Consider the following 19,621-nt stretch of genomic DNA (forward strand, 5'->3'; position numbering starts at 1 on the left):
TTTTGATAGGGGGCTGAGGCTGTGGTGAGGCTGGGAGGCTGAGTAAGTTTTTAGAAACAAGGAAAGATTGGGATTTTAGAGTCGGAAGGGACCCAGAGGGTCATCTCTTCCAAGCCGCCGCAAGGCAGGAATACGCAGCTGTCCCATACGGGGATCAAACCTGCAAGCTTGGTGTGTGGCCAGCCGTTGCCGCTCGACTGCAGTCCGGAGCCTGGCAGCTCCGCCGCACTCAAAATATAATTTAATAAGAAGAATAAGAATAATTTATTACTTCTAGCCCGCCCATCTGGCCGAGTTTCCCCAGCCACTCTGGGCAGCTTCCAACAGATTCAAAATACATTAAAACATCAGTCATTAAAAGGACAAGCCGCCTGAACCCGACGGCAACCAGAGAGAAGAACCACCTGTCTTGGCAACGGCGTGCAAAAAAAGGCCACCTGCTTTTTCTTTAATTGGGGAGCGCAAAAAGATCTGGCACTTTCGAATGAATTGGGAAGGACCGGGCTTGGCAGTCGGGAGGTGCCCGTGCCAAATCTGCCCCCCAGCCCGTTTCAGGATCCGAGGCGCTGCTGGAAGAGGGAGTCGAGGCCTCGGCTGGGAGGAGAGAAGGCTGCGCACCCGGGGGACGGCGCCTGCTTCCCAGATCCAGCCACCGATCTGGTGGGGCCCCAAGCTGGCTCCGGCACGAGTTCTGGATCCAACCTTGGCAGAAGTCAGTGGCCCTCGTTCACCCGGTCGTTTCCATCTCGACTGTGTCGGCTTCCTCGTTTTCCTCCAGGCTGAGTGATGGGTGCTTAGGCTAGAGAGAAAGCGGGGTGGGATCTCATCAGTTGGGGATCTATGCAGCTGGTGGGATCTCTGGCTAGAGCAGAGAGTATCCTCTTGATCCAGAAACCCAGGAGAGCTGCTGCTGGGCGGACAGTCGTGAGCTGGGCGGACCACAGCCTGCTGAAATGACCCCTTAAGGCAGGCAGCCCCAAACTCGGCCCTCTAGCTGTTTGGGACTACAACTCTCATCATGCCTAGCTAAGAGGACCACTGGACAGGGATGATGGGAATTGTAGTCCCAAAGCATCTGGAGGGCAGAGTTTTGAGGTTTTGATTGTGCTTTAAAATATTGGGGCAACCCAGTCAGATGGGTGGGCTATAAATAAGAAATGATTCTGCTGTCCTGCCCACATCTGCCCTACAAGAGAACATGGCCCCCCAACTCCTGATTCAAAGGAGCTGAGGCTGCAGTTCGGGGATAACCTCTCTCCGCCGGAGACCCCAAACTCGCGCCCTGTGCCGCTGCCTCAGTTTACCCACCCGGTGCTTCAGGTACGACAGGTAGGTGTCCCAGCCGAGAGTGATGACGTTCATGTAGAGCACCCGGTAGGCGGCGGGCAGGAAGAGGAAGTTGATCAGCTGCGCCGGGGGCCACACGCACCAGTCCATCTGCGAGCGGGGAAAGGAAACGGGGGTCAGCTGCCCCACGGGACAGGATGTGATGTCCGGGACGGGGAGGGAAGAGTCTTACCTTATAGAACTCCCAGAAATTGTCCTCCAACTCTTGCCAGCTCTGGTCCAGCGTCTGCCCCTCCAGAGACCCCATCCCTGCAGGGAGAGAAAGGAAATGCCAGTCCTGGGCCCTACCTGACCCCCTCCACACGCCTACAAGCGGGATTTTTCTCCTAGCGGTGTCAATGTCCTTACCCAAGAAGTACCAAACGCCCAGCGCCGGGGAGGCCACGATCTGGTCGATGAAAACCTTCTTGAGGACGCTGCGGATCCCGCTGAAGCCGGCGGCAGGGAAGGTGCGGTCGAGCCACAGGTACCAGTAGTGCATGAGGGGGCCCATGCTGCAGCCGATGGCAAACATGCGGGCTGAGGAGGAGGAGAAGGCATATTTGTAGTGGGTTCAACCACTGAGCCTAGGCTAGGACTTGCTGATCAGAAGGTCGGCAGTTCGAATCCCCGCAATGACGGGGTGAGCTCCCGTTGCTCGGTCCCTGCTCCTGCCAACCTAGCAGTTCAAAAGCACATCAAAGTGCAAGTAGATAAATAGGTACCACTCCGGCGGGAAGGTAAACGGCATTTCCGTGCGCTGCTCTGGCTCGCCAGTCCTGCTGGCCACATGACCCGGAAGCTGAACGCCGGCTCCCTCGGCCAATAAAGCGAGATGAGCGCCGCAACCCCAGAGTCATCCGCAACTGGACCTGATGGTCAGGGGTCCCTTTACCTTTACCACAGGCAAAGAAAAGAGGCTCCATCACTTGGAAGTCTAAATGGAGCGCTTGTGAAAAGCTGAGGTGGAGGGGACTTCCAGGAGTCCGTTCCAAAACCAAAGCGTTCCCAAACCAAGGCGCGCTTTCCCATAGAAAGGAATGCAAAAATGGATTAATCCATTCCAGACCATTAAAAACAACCCCTAAGACAGCTGTTTAGCATGAATTTTACTATCTTAACGAGACCATAAAATGAAAGCAATAAACAATGTACTGCAGTCACACAATCAACCAATCGGTAGCTAAACTGGGTTCCACAGTCACAAAACCAAAACCAAAAAAGAGCGTGAAATTAATACCAAAAACAGACAGATCTCAGTGTAATATAGAAGGCCCTGCTCTCGTGTTGCCACCCTCCTGACCTCTCGAGGAGCATGGCTTAATGGCCACGACTCACAGACTGATGGCCTGTCTGCACCCCTGGGGTTGAAATCCCAGGCAGCGCCGTGGAAAGGCAGTTTTGAGCAAGAGGCAGGCAGGGCTCACCTGTGCGGGCCAGATCCCGCTTGCGCTTGGGATCCTGCCTCATCTCCCAGGCCTGGCGGAGCGTGTCCCCGGCAGCCAGGAGCCCCCCGCAGCTGACGGTGTTGGTCACCAGCAGGAGGCGGCCTTGGAAGAGTGGCTTCCAGTAGACGGAGAAGATCTGCCGGCCGCGGGCCATCATCTCGGCGCTTCGTCGCAGGCCCAGCAGCTGGCTGGGGGGAGAACTGCAGAGAGGGGGGACACAAACAAGATGGTGAGCTTCCTCCCACGGCCTTCTGGCGGTTCCCTCCCTACAAGAAGTGAGGCTACAGGGAAGCAGGCAGAGGGCCTTCTCGGTGGTGGCGCCCTCCCATCAGATGTCAAGGAGATAAACAACTATCTGACTTTTAGAAGGTATCTGAAGGCAGGCCTGTTTAAGTCTTTAAGGTTTAAGTAGGTGGTCGTGTTGGTCTGACGTAGTCAAAATAAATTAAAACAATTCTTCAAAAAGCTAATTAAAAAGACTCTTCTTAAAAGCCTAAAAACTCCTTTAAAAGAATCAAGTCTTCAAAAAAGTTATATGATTTAAGTCTTTAATCCTTCCAGAAGAATTTAAAAATGATAATGTAGCGCCTTAAGAGTAGTTTTACGTATAAGCTTTGGTGTGATTTTTTCCGCGTTTTAAATATTCTGTTGGGAGCCGCCCAGAGTGGCTGGGGAATCCTATCCAGATGGGCGGGTATAATTATAATTATTTATTTTTATTATTTATTATTATTAATGTGAGTAACAACAACACCCGTCCTGGCCTCCGCCCGCCCTCGCCAGTCCGCCTGCGGCACTCTGTGCATGCTCAGAGGCACTCTCACCTCGGGCCTCTCCTCCGCCTCCACGGCCGCCGCCTCCCAGGGGAACACGAGGAGGGTCAGAGTCCGAGCCGAGGCCGCCGCCTCCCACTTCCGCCTCCGCGGGGTCACGTGAGCCACAGAGCCACGTGACGCCCGCCCGGAAGCGAGCTGGGGACCGCTCTGGCCGCGCGGCTTCCTCCGTCTCGGTGTCCGTGCGCATGCGCCGCGGGCCCTTTTCGCCGGAGGGCGATGGCGGGAAAGGAGGCGGCGGCTTCTTCGCCTCTCCGGAGCGGCGCTGCTCTCCGCGCGGAGCCCGGCCCGGCCTCGGAGGAGAAGGCGGGCGCCCGGCCCAAGCCGAGAGGTGACGGCACTCTGCACATGCTCGGGGGAGGCGGGGCCGCTCTGCACATGCGCCTGGGAGAAGGCGCCCGCGCTCTGCACATGCTCGCGAGCACCGCGGCTTCGGGTTTTTTTAAAAATGTTTTTTTACATATACAATTTTGCAACAAATTATTTATTTCGCGACATTCTCTAAACCTCTTGACTTCCCTCAATCCCTTACATGGATCCTAATGACTAATTTTCCAAGTTTACATATCAATGCAGTTTCCATAATTTTCATTTTTCTTAATTGTCCACAAACGTCGTTACTTTACAAGTGATTTTTTTTTAAAGTCCAGCTAACGTTTTAATTTGTTTACAACGGTCTCCTAGATAGGTTATACCATATTTTTCACCCCATAGGACGCACCTAGTTTTTGGGGGGAATTATTTCCCCCCCCCAGGTGTGGGGCTGGGGCGGGGGGAAGCCCGAGCTTCCCCCGACCCCAGCCCCCAGAACAGGCTGCTATCCGCAAGCCTTGGGAGAGCTGCGCGACTTCGCGCAGCTCTCCCAGGGCTAGTGGAGCGCTGCCCGAAGCTTGGGGCATGCTGAGCTCAGCGCGCCCCAAGCTTCTGGGTGCTGGCAAGCTCTCCGCTAGCCGTGGGAGAGCTGTGTCTCCCACGGCTAGCGGATAGCTTCCTGAAGCCTGGAGAGCAAGAGGGGTTGGTGCGCACCGACCCCCCTCGCTCTCCAGGCTTCAGCGAAAGCCTGCATTCGCCCCATAGGACGCACACGTACTTACCCTTAAGAGGGTAAGTGTGATGCACATGATGTGGGTGGGGTGGGGGTGAAGGAGCCGCACGTGCGCAGAGGTCTCTGCACATAATAATAATAATAATGAATTTCTCCCCTGCCCGTCTGGCTGGGTTTCCCCAGCCACTCTGGGCGGCTTCCAACGGAATATTAAAAACACTATCAAACATTGAAGGCTTCCCTAAGCAGGGCTGCCTTCAGATGTCTTCTAAAAGTCAGGCAGTTGTTTATTTCCTTAACATCTGGTGGGAGGGCATTCCACAGGGCAGGCGCCACCACCGAGAAGGCCCTCTGCTTGGGCATAGTCATGATTTATGTTGGGGGGGAAGAACTTCAGCTAGTTCAGTATTTTTATTGATTTTGGGTGAGCAGCTGCCCCCCTGGCTATGCCCATTGGGGAGGGCAAGGGTCCCTACAGGAGCAAGAGGAACTCTGCACGTGCTTGCTGCCGTTCTGGAGAGGGGAGGCGCTTTGCCCCCTCCTGCCACAGTCTTCAGAAAAGCTGCTCCTGACATGCTCAGAGGCACCGTGCCTCTTCCCGTTTCACGCTTTTCCCTCTTGCCTCCTTTCTGCCTCCTTAGGGGCAAGAATCGTGCCCTCGCGATACCTGGACTATCAAAAAGGATCTGGAAAGGTGAGGTCTTGAAGTGAAATTCCTCTTTTTTGCATTTCCGTTTTAGCTAAAATAATTGCTAATAAACTTTGCTTCAGAATGAGAACAGAAATTCTTCTGTGGGTGCAGGAGGCCCCATTAGCTAAAGTGGTGCTTCAGGTTAAGAACAGTTTCAGGTTAAGAACGGACCTCCAGAACGATTTAAGTACTTAACCCGAGGTACCACTGTATTTTGATTTGTCCAATTGCTGGAGTGTGTTGAAACACTCCCACTCCCCAACCATGACATAACAGCCCATGCCTAACTTGCCATGTCTTATTCTTCCTTTCCAGGCCGCTGCCAAAGCCACAGCTGGTGAGTTTTTTTTGGGAGGGTGGGGTCAAGCATCTTGAAGGGGCTCTCTGGGGTGGACCTGCCTTTCTCGGGGGAAGATCACATGGTGGTGGGGTTCCTTCCGACATGGTTCAATCTGTCGAGAAGGCAATCTGGGTTGGTAATTCCCTCCTGGAATACAAGAGGCCCCCATCGCTTTCGTTATGCAACTGGCTCTTAGAAGACAAGGTCTATTCTTTGCGGTTTCATTTCAGCCATTTCTGATTTTGATCTGTGTTTATTTGTCTCCATCATGCAATTATTTCAACGCCGGTAAACCGCTTGGGAGCCGCTCCGGCAAACCAGGATGATATATATATGTAGGTTTTGGTGTCTTCGGGTGTCTTCCCGTGTAAGAGTTGGGGTGTCTAGGCGACGTTTCGACGAGGTCTCACTCGTCATCTTCAGGCTGGTGCTTTCGGCTTCTTGTTACTGGAACAGAGCAGGATCTCAGTGTTTGAGTTCCTATAAATACTGTTGAGGGGGTGTGGTGTATAGCCTCCAACGTTCTGGGCAGAGAGGAAGTTCCCAGGTTAGTGTGCCTTTTCTTCTTTTGTTCTTTAATTACTTGAGGGATATCTTGAGTGATTTCTTGAGTGATATTCTGAGTACCACTTAGGTGGGTCATTAAGTGTGGATTAGTGGTACTCAGAATATCACTCAAGAAATCACTCAAGATATCCCTCAAGTAATTAAGGAACAAAAGAAGAAAAGACACACTAACCTGGGAACTTCCTCTCTGCCCAGAACGTTGGAGGCTATACACCACACCCCCTCAACAGTATTTATAGGAACTCAAACACTGAGATCCTGCTCTGTTCCAGTAACAAGAAGCCGAAAGCACCAGCCTGAAGATGACGAGTGAGACCTCGTCGAAACGTCGCCTAGACACCCCAACTCTTACACGGGAAGACACCCGAAGACACCAAAACCTACATTCCTGTACCCGTGAAAATCTACGAAAGCAAATATATATATATATATATATATATATATATATATATATATATATATGTTTTCGTAGATTTTCACGGGTACAGGAATGCAGGTTTTGGTGTCCTCGGGTGTCTTCCCGTGTAAAAGTTGGGGTGTCTAGGCGACGTTTCGACGAGGTCTCACTCGTCATCTTCAGGCTGGTGCTTTCGGCTTCTTGTTACTGGAACAGAGCGGGATCTCAGTGTTTGAGTTCCTATAAATACTGTAGAGGGGTGTGGTGTATTGCCTCAAAAGTTCTGGGCAGAGGGGAAGTTCCCAGGCTAGTGTTCTTTTCTTCTTTTGTTCCTTAATTACTTGAGGGATATCTTGAGTGATTTCTTGAGTGATATTCTGAGTACCACTTAGGTGGGTCATTAGGTGTGGATTAGTTGCTAAAGCCTGCGTGTCTTGACCTCTTGAATTTGTGAAGAGTTTTTCTGGGAAGATGGCTGTACTGCACTTAGTTGTGCTTTGGCTTGGCTTCGTGTATAGGGGCGAGCTGTGGTTTTGTGCCCTGTGCCAGCCAGATCTGTGTAGGGATTGCAGGGGGGTGCAGCATCCGGAGTTGCCACTATGGTTTGGTTACTGGATGGTGTCTGTAATTTATCTGTGGAGAGGGTCTGGGTTTGGGTCTGGTGTGGTTGATTGGTGGTGGCGTTCTGTGTGTCTCTGGATCTGGTGTCGGTTTTTGTGGGGAGGGCTAATTTCCAGATGTCTGGCAGGCGGGACGTGTCGTCACGCTTGTTCATGTTGTGAGGGTGTTTCTCTATCTCGATGGCTTCCATGATTATTCTCTTGTGGTGATGTTCCATGTTAAAGAGCAATTTGGAATCTGCAAAATTAATTTCGTGTCCTGTTTCTTTCATGTGTTGGAAAAGAGAGGAAGATTTTTCTTCTTTTTTGACGGCATTCTTGTGTTCTGCGATACGTGCATTTATTCGTCTGTTTGTTTGTCCAATGTACGTGGCTGGGCAGACTTTGCAGGGTATTTCATAGACCCCTTGGTTTTCCAACTGGATTTTATCTTTGGGGTTTCTGAGGATATTGGCTATTTTTTGGTTGGTGCAAAAGGCTGTTTTGATATTGTGTTTATGGAGGATTTTGCTAATTTTATCTGTAGTGCCCTTGATATAAGGAAGGAGGGCCATGCCATTGTTTTCTTCCGTGTCTTGGTTTTTGGGGGGTGTTTCTTTTTGGATTAGCTTCTTAACCCTGTTTTGCTTTTTCTTAACCCTGTTTTGCTGCAAAACAGGGTTAAGAAGCTAATCCAAAAAGAAACACCCCCCAAAAACCAAGACACGGAAGAAAACAATGGCATGGCCCTCCTTCCTTATATCAAGGGCACTACAGATAAAATTAGCAAAATCCTCCATAAACACAATATCAAAACAGCCTTTTGCACCAACCAAAAAATAGCCAATATCCTCAGAAACCCCAAAGATAAAATCCAGTTGGAAAACCAAGGGGTCTATGAAATACCCTGCAAAGTCTGCCCAGCCACGTACATTGGACAAACAAACAGACGAATAAATGCACGTATCGCAGAACACAAGAATGCCGTCAAAAAAGAAGAAAAATCTTCCTCTCTTTTCCAACACATGAAAGAAACAGGACACGAAATTAATTTTGCAGATTCCAAATTGCTCTTTAACATGGAACATCACCACAAGAGAATAATCATGGAAGCCATCGAGATAGAGAAACACCCTCACAACATGAACAAGCGTGACGACACGTCCCGCCTGCCAGACATCTGGAAATTAGCCCTCCCCACAAAAACCGACACCAGATCCAGAGGCACACAGAACGCCACCACCAATCAACCACACCAGACCCAAACCCAGACCCTCTCCACAGATAAATTACAGACACCATCCAGTAACCAAACCATAGTGGCAACTCCGGATGCTGCACCCCCCTGCAATCCCTACACAGATCTGGCTGGCACAGGGCACAAAACCACAGCTCGCCCCTATACACGAAGCCAAGCCAAAGCACAACTAAGTGCAGTACAGCCATCTTCCCAGAAAAACTCTTCACAAATTCAAGAGGTCAAGACACGCAGGCTTTAGCAACTAATCCACACCTAATGACCCACCTAAGTGGTACTCAGAATATCACTCAAGAAATCACTCAAGATATCCCTCAAGTAATTAAGGAACAAAAGAAGAAAAGAACACTAGCCTGGGAACTTCCCCTCTGCCCAGAACTTTTGAGGCAATACACCACACCCCTCTACAGTATTTATAGGAACTCAAACACTGAGATCCCGCTCTGTTCCAGTAACAAGAAGCCGAAAGCACCAGCCTGAAGATGACGAGTGAGACCTCGTCGAAACGTCGCCTAGACACCCCAACTTTTACACGGGAAGACACCCGAGGACACCAAAACCTGCATATATATATATATATATATATATATATAATGTCCAGCAGCACCTTAGAGACCAATTATAATTGGATTTTCCTCCCCTCCTCTAGACCCTCACGAGGTTTTGCAGTCCACTCTGGTGGAGAGCCATGGAAGATCCCGGCCTGAACTGGAGGTCTCTGTCATCAAAAGTACGTGTGTTCCCTCCAGTTCCAGCCTTGAACTGGTTGCAGAGGTGCTGGCCTCCTTTCTCGCCCCCAATGAGAGAACTTCTGCGTGGTTTTCAGAGGGGTGGGGGGCCATGTCCCGCAGAAGACCCAGGGGTTCAGTGATGCCTTTCCCCCCCTGTGGGATATATAAGGCAACTCCTTTCGTCCAGGACGAGACCCCTTGATATCGCTCCCAGAGATGTCTTTAGCATATGCACCGCCGGGGTGCAAAGATCCACCGGGCACCCCCAAATTTAGTTTAGCCGCCCCCGGAGGTGTCCAAGCCACCCAACAGAATATTTTAAAGCACAACAAAACCTCAAAACATAAAAAACTTCCTTGAACAGGGCTGCCTTCAGATGCCTCCTAAAAGTCAGATAGTTGTTTATTTCCTTGACATCTGATGAGAGAGGGTGCCACCACCGAGAAGGCCCTCTGCCTGGTTCCCTGTTGCCTCGCTTCTCGCAGGGAGGGAACACCCAGAAGGCCCTCGGAGCTGGACCTCCGTGTCTGGGCAGAACAATGGGGGTGGAGACGCTCCAGGAAAACACTAAACGGAGAAAGCAGGGGGGTCATTGTCACAGCCATTTGTGGGTTCCCTCCTCCCAGTTGCAGCCCAGTCTCCTATCGGCTTTTGACTGTTAACTGGAATGTGACTGTACGTGTGTGTTTCTCTTTTCTCTGGTTGCCACTTCTAGGCAAAAGCTGCCCCAGAGCACCGAGTTCGAAACACCACCTAAAATCCACCCCCCGAGAAAAGCAGAGCCTGGTGAGTCATGCGGAGACATTGAATGCAGATTTTATTTTCTAGTGAGGGGCTACAGGTTCTTCTTGAGCTGTTGTCAAACAGATACTCTTAAGTCTGCTGTTAGGGAGGCGTTTCGGTGGCAGTAAACTCTCCCAGGCGGGTGAGCCAGTCTTGGCCACGAGGGTCATTTGTTGTTTTTGTGCTTTTAGTTGTCTTTAATTATCTTATGTGTCAATCGCTTTGAGACGCCGGTTTAGAAGGCAATTCATAGCTTAATGATCACCAGCATCTGGGACCTAAGGTTTCTATAATTAAAAAAATTGCAGTGCTATACTTTCTTAAGCATGTAAAGAGAATTGCAGCAGATTCGCCCTCCCTCCCTGCTTTTCTTGACAGTTTCCCACCCGTTTGATTTGTTAAAGAATCGGCTTTGTTTTCTTCCAGGTCTCTCCTGATTCTGACGACCTGATTCGGATGCTGGAATCGGAGACACTTCTGTTGACCTATGCCTCCCTAAAGGTAAGAGACCAACCGTCTTATCCCTGCTTTGAGAGCCGGCGGCAAAACGTCACTTGGAGAAGGATCTGAAATATTTCCCTGGAGTTTGTTTTATTCTGGATTGTTTCATGTGCCGCTTTAATGGGTTGCAAATGCCTTTGAGATTTTCCCCCTTTAAAATATAAAGCGGTATATAAATGAGAAGGAGGAGGAGGAGGGAGAACCCCCCCTTTAAAAGCCCCGGCACTAAATACTTCTTCTTTCACCTGCCTTTTGTGGACGCGTGTTCGAAACCCGACAACATTGCATCGCAAACAGATGGAGAAGAATACCGCCTTCCTGGAAGGGCGGTCCGAGAGGAGCCTGTTAACCCTCAGCAGGGAGGCTGCGAGGCTGCAGGCGGAGGCCCAGAAGAAACGTCGCAGGCTGCAGCGCCTAAGGAAGGACCGCCAGCTCTCCGAGTCGCTGGGCAGACAGGTATGGGGGCTTCCTGCTTCCCAGGGGGCAGATCTGAGGACAGGGCTGGCTTGAGTCTGTCCTGCTGCTAACGTCTCTCCTTCCTTCCACCACCCGGGCTTCCAGCTTGAAGCGCTTGGTCCCGTTTTTGAGCAGAGCCCGGCATTTGAAGAGGAATACAGGCACTTTGCCACTGCCCTGGACACGGCGAGACACGAGCTGCCGGTGAACGAGATCTACCTGGGCGAGGACAAGAGCCAGTATCTAGGTAGGGGAGTGGATCCACCTCAACAGCAGAGACTCCAGCCCCATGTGGAGTCAGGAAGCATCTGCTTGCAGGAATGTTGAGGGTGGCAGGAGAGGATATATTGCTTATTAATATCCTTCCTAACTTGCGCTAGTGAGTTCCTTCACCTAGCAGAGCGCCTTCCCCTTCTTACGCAGCAGAAAGCTGGTTGCAAACTAATGTGAGTTTCTTAAGACAATAAGCAATTCAATCTGGCTTGTCCAAATAATATTTTCCTGGTAAGACCCCTTGAATCCCTCCTAAAAGAATAAAGACACCGCAGGCTTATTCATAAGTAACAAAAAGTTGTTTTACTCACGATTAGGCAGAGCGCAGTGTGATCCCTGAAGGCAGGCTTTAGGCTTTAAGTTACAAACAGGTTTGCCCCGTATGGGAGATAACCTGGGGAACAGGTGTGGCAGCCAGCAGGCCAGTCCAGGTGATGCAGGAAGCAGGCAGAATGTACAAGAAGATTGGGGAAAGAGAAAGGGAGCAGATTTTTCCTCCAAAAGCACTTTATTTTAAAAATCTGATTTATTTTTTTAAAAAAATCTGATTTAAATAAAAAAAACACATTGATTTTTATCCACCCTGACAGTGAGGGAGATTTGCAGTTTCAGCTTGGTCCAAGAAACAGCCCTCACAAGCCGCCTCCTGCAGCACTTTGCAAGACCTCCGAGGGCAGGAGTTGCAGCAACTGGGAACAATCCTCTCCAAGAATCTGCTTTTCAATGGGGAGGGTTCCTGGTCTGATGCCTGCCATCTAAGAGGATCTCTGCCTCTCTCTGAATCTCTTCCCTCGACTTGCAGACGACTTGCAGAGGGCCTTGGCCGCCACTCAGGAAGCTCTGCGCAGAGCCCTGCCGGAGCACGCCAAGGAAAACGCCAAGGGCCTGAGCGTCACAAAGGAGCTGGAGGAGACGTCCCTGGAGGTGGCTGCCGAGCTGCCAAGGTATTTAGAGTAAAAGCACATTTTAAAAGAACCTAAGGAACTTGGTTCCTGTTTGGTTGGGTGGTGGAGGAGGAGGAAGAGGCAAGTTTTTAAGGGGCTGAGGGAGATCTTGGTGAATCGTGTTGGGAATACAGACTTTCTCCATGTTGGGAATACAGACTTTCTCCATGTTGGGAATACAGACTTTCTCCATGTTAGGAATACAGACTTTCTCCATGTTGGGAACACAAACTTTCCAAGAATGAGACAGAAATATGACGTCCCATTTCCCCCCCTGCTGAAGTAGAGCATCTCTGCTTTGCTTGGAGATTCACTTTACAAAACAGTGAGATTGTGGGCCTTTTTGGAACCGGCTTAGAAGAACACTAAGAACAAGGCAGAAATTTTAGAAAACAAATGCGTAGAGAGAAGGTATTCTCATTTGCTCGTAAGTACTAGAACTGGTCGCCCAGTGCTTCAGAAAGGAAGTTGTTCTTCACTCAGCAGCCCGTTCACCCATGGGACTCACTGCCACAAGGTGGCCCACAGGCTCAGACGGCTTCAAAGGGAGGATTTAGGCTCATCCACGTGATGCTATTCAGGAGAAGCTGGCTACAAACTCATTTATTTATTGGAAACGAAGGGATTAGTCAGAGCAGACCCACCGGATTTAAGGGACACGCCCGCTTTCCTTGGGTGTACTTTGGGGGTGGTTGGAGATCCCTGAGTGGTCATTCACCACAGTGGTGCAATGGAACCAATAATAATAATAATAATAAATAATAATTTATTTATACCCCACCCATCTGGCTGAGTTTCCCCAGCCACTCTGGGCAGCGCCCAATAGAATATTAAAAACATGATAAAATTAAAAACATGACAAAACATCAGTCATTAAAAACTTCCCTGAACAAGGCTGCCTTCAGATGTCTTCTAAAAGTCAGATAGTGGTTTATTTCCTTGACATCTGATGGGAGAGGGTGCCACCACCGAGAAGGCCCTCTGCCTGGTTCCCTGCAACCTCACTTCTCGCAGGGAGGGAACACCGAGAAGGCCCTCGGAGCTGGACCTCAGTGATCAAAGCTGGGGAGAAATAATAGGGGGAAGGCCCTTGCCATTGTTTCCTTTGAGGAGGTGCCTGGTTGGAACCACAATGTTGAACGTTGGTCGGTCTGAGCCATCAGGACGTCATGTTCTTAGCAATGGGCCCTGCTAGATCTTTCGCAAAGAGATGAGCCTGTTTGCTTCTCTGCTCCCATTTCCCGCTCTCCTCCTCCTCCTCCTCCTCCAGGACCTTCGCGCACGGACTGGACTTGTCGGCCGATGTTGGCAAAGAGGCCTCCCTGCGCTGCCAGAAGGTCTTTGAAGACGCCCAGGGGGTCGAGAGGATAAAGCAGCTCTACTTTGGCTAGGCCCTGACCCCCAGGCTGGCCCCCCTCCAGGCCTCTCATCCCGAACCCGGCAGCTGAAGCCGCCCTCTCTGCCAGGCTGCTTGAATTTTTGTATTAAATTGAATTTTTGTATTAAAGCACGTCACTCTTTCACTGCAAAGTCTGGTTGCAACAGTGTCTTCTTTTGGCCTGTTTTATTTATTTATTTATTTATTTATTTATTATACAGCCCTATATGTGGGGGTCCGTATAGTAAAAGCTCTGGTTTCCCCAGTAGTGATGTATGGAAATGAGAGCTGGACCATAAAGAAGGCTGATCGCCAAAGAATGGATGCTTTTGGATTCTGGTGCTGGAGGAGACTCTGGAGAGTCCCATGGACTGCAAGAAGATCAAACCTCTCCATTCTGAAGGAAATCAGCCCTGAGTGCTCACTGGAAGGACAGATCCTGAAGCTGAGGCTCCCAGACTTTGGCCACCTCATGAGAAGAGAAGACTCCCTGGAAAAGACCCTGGTGTTGGGAAAGATGGAGGGCACAAGGAGAAGGGGATGACAGAGGACGAGATGGTGGGACAATGTTCTCGAAGAGACCAGCATGAGTTTGACCAATCTGCGGGAGGCAGTGGAAGACAGGAGTGCCTGGCGTGTTCTGGTCCAGGGGGTCACGAAGAGTCAGACACGACTAAATGACTAAACAACAACAACAACATACCCGGGGTCTAGGGGTGGTTCACAGAATAAAATCATGATGCAAAACCCTCTTTGATTGTCCATTCCCAGTCGTTCAGCCACTGCCCCAGGGTCCTTTCTCTTGGCAGCTCAAGATGAGCAGGTGACAGCAAAGGTGGCAAGGTTTTTAAGCTGGGGCAATCAGAGTACGATCCACTATTTGACTTGAGTCAAAACCCTAAAATGTATTTTACATAATTGACTTTTTATTTCTATTCTTTGAATATTGCATTGTTGTTTTATTGCTGTGGCCGACGGCTGATGCAAATAAATATATATATTTTTAACCACAAAATACCTAATAAGATACTTCGTGATGGGGATGCGTTTTGGTATGTTTCTGAAAAAAATATCAATATAACATTTTAATAATAATAATAAATTTTTAATACACAATTTCCCCCCCAAAATGAAATATCCATATTTTTTGTGTATCTCTGAGTAATCAATAATTGACAAAAAAAAACCCATTGAGTCCCAACTTTTAACCATTCCCAGGACAGGAAGGGCAGCCGAGGAAGGGCACCGGGCGCCGCTCGGGCTTCGCCTGCGCGGGTTGCGCCTGCGCGGCCTTCCCTCGCCTTCCGCTTCCTGCTCCCCCCTCCGCGCGTGCGCCGTGGCGTCGTCCAACCCGGAAGTGGCCGCCCCGGCTGTGGGCGGGAAGCGAGCGGGGCGGGACGAGGCGGCTCCCGGCCGTCGCCTCTCAGCCGCGGGGAGCGAGGAGCCCGGAGGAGCCGCGGGGCTCGGAGCGGGCGGAGAGAGGGACAGACAGCTCCGAGGTAGAAAACGGGGGGGGGGTTCTGTGGTAAATTGGGGGGCCCTGGGGGGATTTTGGGGAGGGGTTGCTGAGGTGATTTCTGTGGGGTGGGGTCTGAGGTGCCGTAATTTGGGGGGTTAGGAGTTCACTTGGGGGGTTTCTGAGGTGACTGGAGGGTTTTTTGAGGTAATTTAGGGGGTCTGAGGGAATTTGGGGGGGGTTAATAATAATAATAATAATGCCAGGTCCGAGGCCCCTTCGCTCTCTTCCACACACGCCCCCCCCCAGTAAAATACCTGAGGGAGCCTCAAAGAAAGACGTCGAAGGGAAGCCCCATTCAAAGGGGGGGCGTGTCATGTGGTCGAGGGGCGGGGCTTAGCTCCCCCGACCCCCCAATGTTATCTCCAAGGGGGCAGCAAAGACATACATGGGGGTTTCTGTTTGCTGAGGTAGTTTGGGGGGGGGTGTTCCTTGCGGGGGAGGGGCTTTTGTGGGGGGGGGCACAGTCTGGTGTATATATCATGAATATTATATGTTTTATAGTGTATATATATTGTGTTATATATATATAGGGTACAAACATATATAATATAATACAATATATGGTATGGTGTAATATGTTTGTGTGTATATAACATGTATATGAGTGTGTATATATAATATATACATTATGTTATACGGTACATACAAGGTATGCTATGATATGTTTGTGTATATGTAGCATATATATGTGTATATGTGTGGATATATAATGTATGTACTCTGTTATACAGTACGTACATATACAATGTAATATAATATATGGTATGATATGTTATGTTTGTGTGTGTATAACATATATGTGTGTATATTTATATAATATATATTACATTGCATTATATTATGCTATACTATACTGTACTATATTTTGCTATATTATTATATACAGTGCTTTTTTTCTTTAAAAAATGCTTAGGGGTACTCTCATTTTGACTCCAGAAAATCACCATTTTATAGTTCAAATTGGGGGGAAAATACAGTAAACAGACAAAGTACAAAGATTCACATAATGTTTAGGGGTACACATCCCCCCAGAAAAAAGCACCATGTGTGTGTATAATATTTTTATTGCTTTCTCTCGGTCAATGACCAGTAGAGAAGATATGGAAGGAAACAGAGAGCGTAAAACACGTCATGATACGTTGAGTATACTATGAAAGATTTAAAAACAATGGAAAATAGTGTTACAACAATGAGAAATATAAAATCATCACATTAAAGGGGTAAGAAAACAAGGTGATTTTTGAGCCCCACATTGGGCAAAACATTCCTGCCTTGCTGGGGGTTGGGCTGGATGACCCTCAGGGGTCCCTTCCATCTCTACGGTCCTGTTGTTATTTTAGAGTCCTCCATCGCAACATATTGTGAGAGTGAATCCCATAATTTCAGTACATACTGTGTGTGGTACAGTGATTTCTTTCGTCAGTCCTGGATCCCCAGGTGAGGGATTTAGCTGAAAGCTGAGAGCTTTGCGGGCACGGGAGGGGGTTTTTTTTGCAGGTAGTGGGATGCTGTATTTCTATTATTATTATTATTATTATTATTATTATTATTTTCAAGACTACCCGTCTTGAGGTTGCTTATCCAGAGAGGGACCCTGTGTGCTGCCTTTATATATCTTTTTTTCTCCATGCGGATCAGGGCTGAGTGTGAGTGACAGCATCTTTACCTTTTGCTCCACTTACCGTATTTCTCGCTCTATAAGACGCACCAGACCACAAGACGCACCTAGTTTCTGGAGGAGGAAAACAAGAAGAAAAATATTCTGAATCTCAGAAGCCAGAACAGCAAGAGGGATCGCTGCGCAGCGAAAGCAGCAATCCCTCTTGCTGTTCTGGCTTCTGGGATAGCTGCGCAGCCTGCATTCGCTCCATAAGACACACACACATTTCCCTTACTTTTTAGGAGGGAAAAGGTGAGCCTTATAGAGCAAAAAACACGGTAATTGGTTCATTGTGCTGGAAAGAAGGAAGTGGCATCATTTTGGAGCCCTTCTGCCGCCTCTGTTTCAGGTGCTGGGCCTGGTGTGTACAACCTGGGAGATCTTGGCTGTTTCCTGCCGCTTTCTGCCAGGCCCTTGGGGTGACTCTTCTCCCTTCCCTGCAATTAAGGCTGGGAGTTGGTGGCTGGGCTCACCCGCCAGCAGCCTGGGGCCACGGATCCCGCTTTCTGGAGAGCAGTCCCCATCCGGCGGGCGCTGTGCCGTCTTGCATCACTTTGCCTTGCGGATGCGTTACTAATCGGGCCGCCCCATTCGGAGCGTCTCAATGCGTCTGGATTTATTACAGTGGTAGGAAAGGGCTGGTGGCGCTGTCTGATTTTGTTTATCCCCCCCCCCCCCGGCAGACCTAGGAAGAACTTGAAACAGCCAGTTGGCACCACTGCTCTCCTAGCTGCCCCCCCCTTTCTGTGTGTGTCTGTTTGAAATTTACTCGCCAGCGCTCAAGAGAGCAGAGATTTTTAGGGCTGGTCGGGTTGTGTGCGCGTCCGAAGATGATATCATGAGGCAGAGCAGAGCGCTCACACCCTTATGTGGTTTGGGCAGCAGCCTCTGCGTCTTGCCTCAACTTTGTAACTAACAGATTTCTCTCTCCTCCCCCCCCTCACACCCCCTCTGCACATACCAGCCCCCCCCCCATCTGGAGGGGATAAGTTAGGGCAAGAAATACCAGAAATATCAAGCCAGGCCTTCTGGATTGCTCTATTTTTGAAGAGGTTTCACTTCTTAAAGTTCCCTGTCAAGGAGAAAGGGGGGGACACACAACACTAGTGTGGCTCATTGGAGGCACTCTTAGAATCTAGCGAATTGTAGTTTTGTGAGGGGCAAACGACAGTTTGCAGAATTCTGATTTGGGGCAGGGTGCGCTTTCAATTGATGGTGCAGGTGCTTCCCCTGGGAGCTTCTGAGGCAACACACAAGGAGAGCGTCATTGATGGATGTTCTGTGCAGAGAGGGAGAGCAGGGTTTTGTTTCGTTTTGAATTGAGGAATGCCCAATAAATTTGGTTAGGAGGCCTCTAATGCTTGATTGCATTTTTTAAAATGGGATTTTGGCGAGGTTTCCGTCCTTGCCCCCTCGCCAGCCGTGCAGCTGCCACCTCTAACCCTCCCTTCTCCCTCAAGGTGTTCAGGAGAACAAGAGGGAGAGAGCTCTTGTCTCTACTGGCTTGAGGAAGTGATGGGATGCGGATTAAATACCCCTGTGCTCTCAGTTTGATAAGCAGACACCTTGGGTGGCTGTGTGTGGCTGTCAGCTGTGAAAAAAAAGTCTTTAAAAGTTTCTCTTGCTTTCAACCTCTCGCTGCAAGACCTTTCCTAACCTCCGACTTCAGAGGCGCTGGTTCTTGCGTGGGGTGGGGAAGGCAGGGGGGAGTCCCCACTTTCTTTCTTCCAAACTTGGAGGAGGCCCGTTGATGCGGGAGCCTCCTAGGCTGCCTTCTCCCCTCTCCGCCCCCCCCCTGCTTCCCCTCTGCATTTTTCAGCTGCAGATGTTCTTGATAACTTCCTCTCTCTTCCAAAGTGAGCCATGCCTTTTGCTCTCTGCGTCTGGAGGATGACTAGCTGACTAAACAAAGAGATTTCTTCTCTCCCGCCTGCCCCCCCCCCTCCTTCAGAGGTTGACTCAGTCCGTTTTCTGTGTCACTCAAACCAAACCCCAAAGTGTCTGGGCTGTGTGATAGGGGCAGAGTGCCAGGCCTCTGGGCTCCTCTCTCAGACCTGCCACACAACCTTCAACATTGGTCTCCCTGAATAATTGAAAGGGGGTTACACGCTGTCTGCTGAAGTGTGTATGAAAAAGAAGGCGCACATATCTGGTGGCTGAAACTTCAAGCAGACAGCACTTTTTTGTGGAAAAGAGTGATTCATGGACGATGTTAGCTTGAATAATCCAGAGTATGAATAAACCGCTTGAGTCGCTTGCTTCTAGCCCTCAGTTACCCACCCTTTTATTGCACTTCATGGGTCAGGAGACTCCAACCCGGACAGATCTTAAATTTCTTTGTGGGGACCTTTTCTTTGAGAGTGCAGCGCTAGACACCTGATTTCCGACCCTGCCCCAGGACTTGAGGTCTCAGCTTGCCAGGGAAGTTCTGTGGCTTCACTCCCGCTGTGGAAGTATGGAGCGGGGCAGCAATCTTGGCTGCAGGCCCTGGGTTCAAATCACATACGGGGCGGTGGGAGCAGCCCCTCAATGGCTGATCTCGAGCATTCATATTCAAGGCTCTAGGTTTTAAAAAAGCTATGTGTTTCTTTCTCTTTGTTCTGACTAAGACCTGCGATGAGGTATTTAGAAACTGACACCACCACCTAGTCTTTGAGTCTGCAGATGGGGAAAACTTACAACTCAGCAGCCTTCCTATACACAACCTATGCAGACATGATCAGTGTAGGATTCCCTTGGCTATGTGTGCTTTTGATTTGATTTCCTATATTTCTATGCCGCTTTCCATTCCAATGGACTCCAAAGCGGATCACAATCAATAAATAGGAATAGCATGAGAGAGCACAATAGAACATCGCAACTACAGCATAAA

At 49.6% G+C, this 19,621-nt stretch overlaps 3 protein-coding genes across 14 annotated transcripts in view; 2 read left to right on the plus strand and 1 right to left on the minus strand.

The window, feature by feature from the left end:
• Positions 1-240: 240 nt before the first annotated feature.
• MPV17L2 (MPV17 mitochondrial inner membrane protein like 2) lies at positions 241-3,699 on the minus strand. The gene is made up of 6 exons (XM_083484219.1): positions 3,599-3,699; positions 2,754-2,974; positions 1,696-1,866; positions 1,520-1,596; positions 1,309-1,437; positions 241-799 (listed from the first exon to the last, which is right to left on the minus strand). The coding sequence occupies exons 2-6, from the start codon at positions 2,929-2,931 to the stop codon at positions 728-730; spliced, it is 627 nt and encodes a 208-aa protein (XP_083340345.1). The 5' UTR covers positions 2,932-2,974; positions 3,599-3,699; the 3' UTR covers positions 241-727.
• Positions 3,700-3,793: 94 nt separating this feature from the next.
• On the plus strand, positions 3,794-13,722 carry HAUS8 (HAUS augmin like complex subunit 8). The gene is made up of 10 exons (XM_083484118.1): positions 3,794-3,938; positions 5,294-5,346; positions 5,659-5,680; positions 9,154-9,234; positions 9,951-10,021; positions 10,445-10,519; positions 10,817-10,975; positions 11,081-11,222; positions 12,051-12,192; positions 13,463-13,722. The coding sequence occupies exons 1-10, from the start codon at positions 3,827-3,829 to the stop codon at positions 13,581-13,583; spliced, it is 978 nt and encodes a 325-aa protein (XP_083340244.1). The 5' UTR covers positions 3,794-3,826; the 3' UTR covers positions 13,584-13,722.
• A 1,204-nt stretch (positions 13,723-14,926) lies between these two features.
• The window catches only part of MYO9B (myosin IXB), a 50,313-nt gene continuing 45,618 nt past the window's right edge, over positions 14,927-19,621 (plus strand). For 5 of the 12 annotated variants that reach the window (XM_083483571.1, XM_083483576.1, XM_083483564.1 and 2 more), the window contains exon 1: positions 14,948-15,042. The gene's annotated coding sequence lies outside the window, so the exon portion shown is untranslated. Of the gene's footprint in view, positions 15,070-19,621 lie in introns of all 12 variants that reach the window. The other 7 variants (XM_083483575.1, XM_083483567.1, XM_083483572.1 and 4 more) reach the window with 5 other exon arrangements.

The sequence above is a fragment of the Podarcis liolepis genome, assembly GCF_965112155.1.
Source record: "Podarcis liolepis genome assembly, chromosome: 18".
Lineage (NCBI taxonomy): Eukaryota > Metazoa > Chordata > Lepidosauria > Squamata > Lacertidae > Podarcis > Podarcis liolepis.

Bases quoted from the DNA above. Each gene is read 5' to 3' on its own strand.
- HAUS8 (XM_083484118.1), top strand. From the start codon at position 3,827: ATGGCGGGAAAGGAGGCGGCGGCTTCTTCGCCTCTCCGGAGCGGCGCT. The intron at 5,347-5,658 runs GTGAGGTCTTGA...CTTCCTTTCCAG, and splicing joins ATCAAAAAGGATCTGGAAAG to GCCGCTGCCAAAGCCACAGC. The intron at 11,223-12,050 runs GTAGGGGAGTGG...CTCGACTTGCAG, and splicing joins GGACAAGAGCCAGTATCTAG to ACGACTTGCAGAGGGCCTTG.
- MPV17L2 (XM_083484219.1), bottom strand. From the start codon at position 2,931: ATGATGGCCCGCGGCCGGCAGATCTTCTCCGTCTACTGGAAGCCACTC. The intron at 1,867-2,753 runs GTGAGCCCTGCC...CCTCCTCCTCAG, and splicing joins GCGGGATCTGGCCCGCACAG to CCCGCATGTTTGCCATCGGC. The intron at 1,438-1,519 runs GTAAGACTCTTC...CCCCGCTCGCAG, and splicing joins ATTTCTGGGAGTTCTATAAG to ATGGACTGGTGCGTGTGGCC.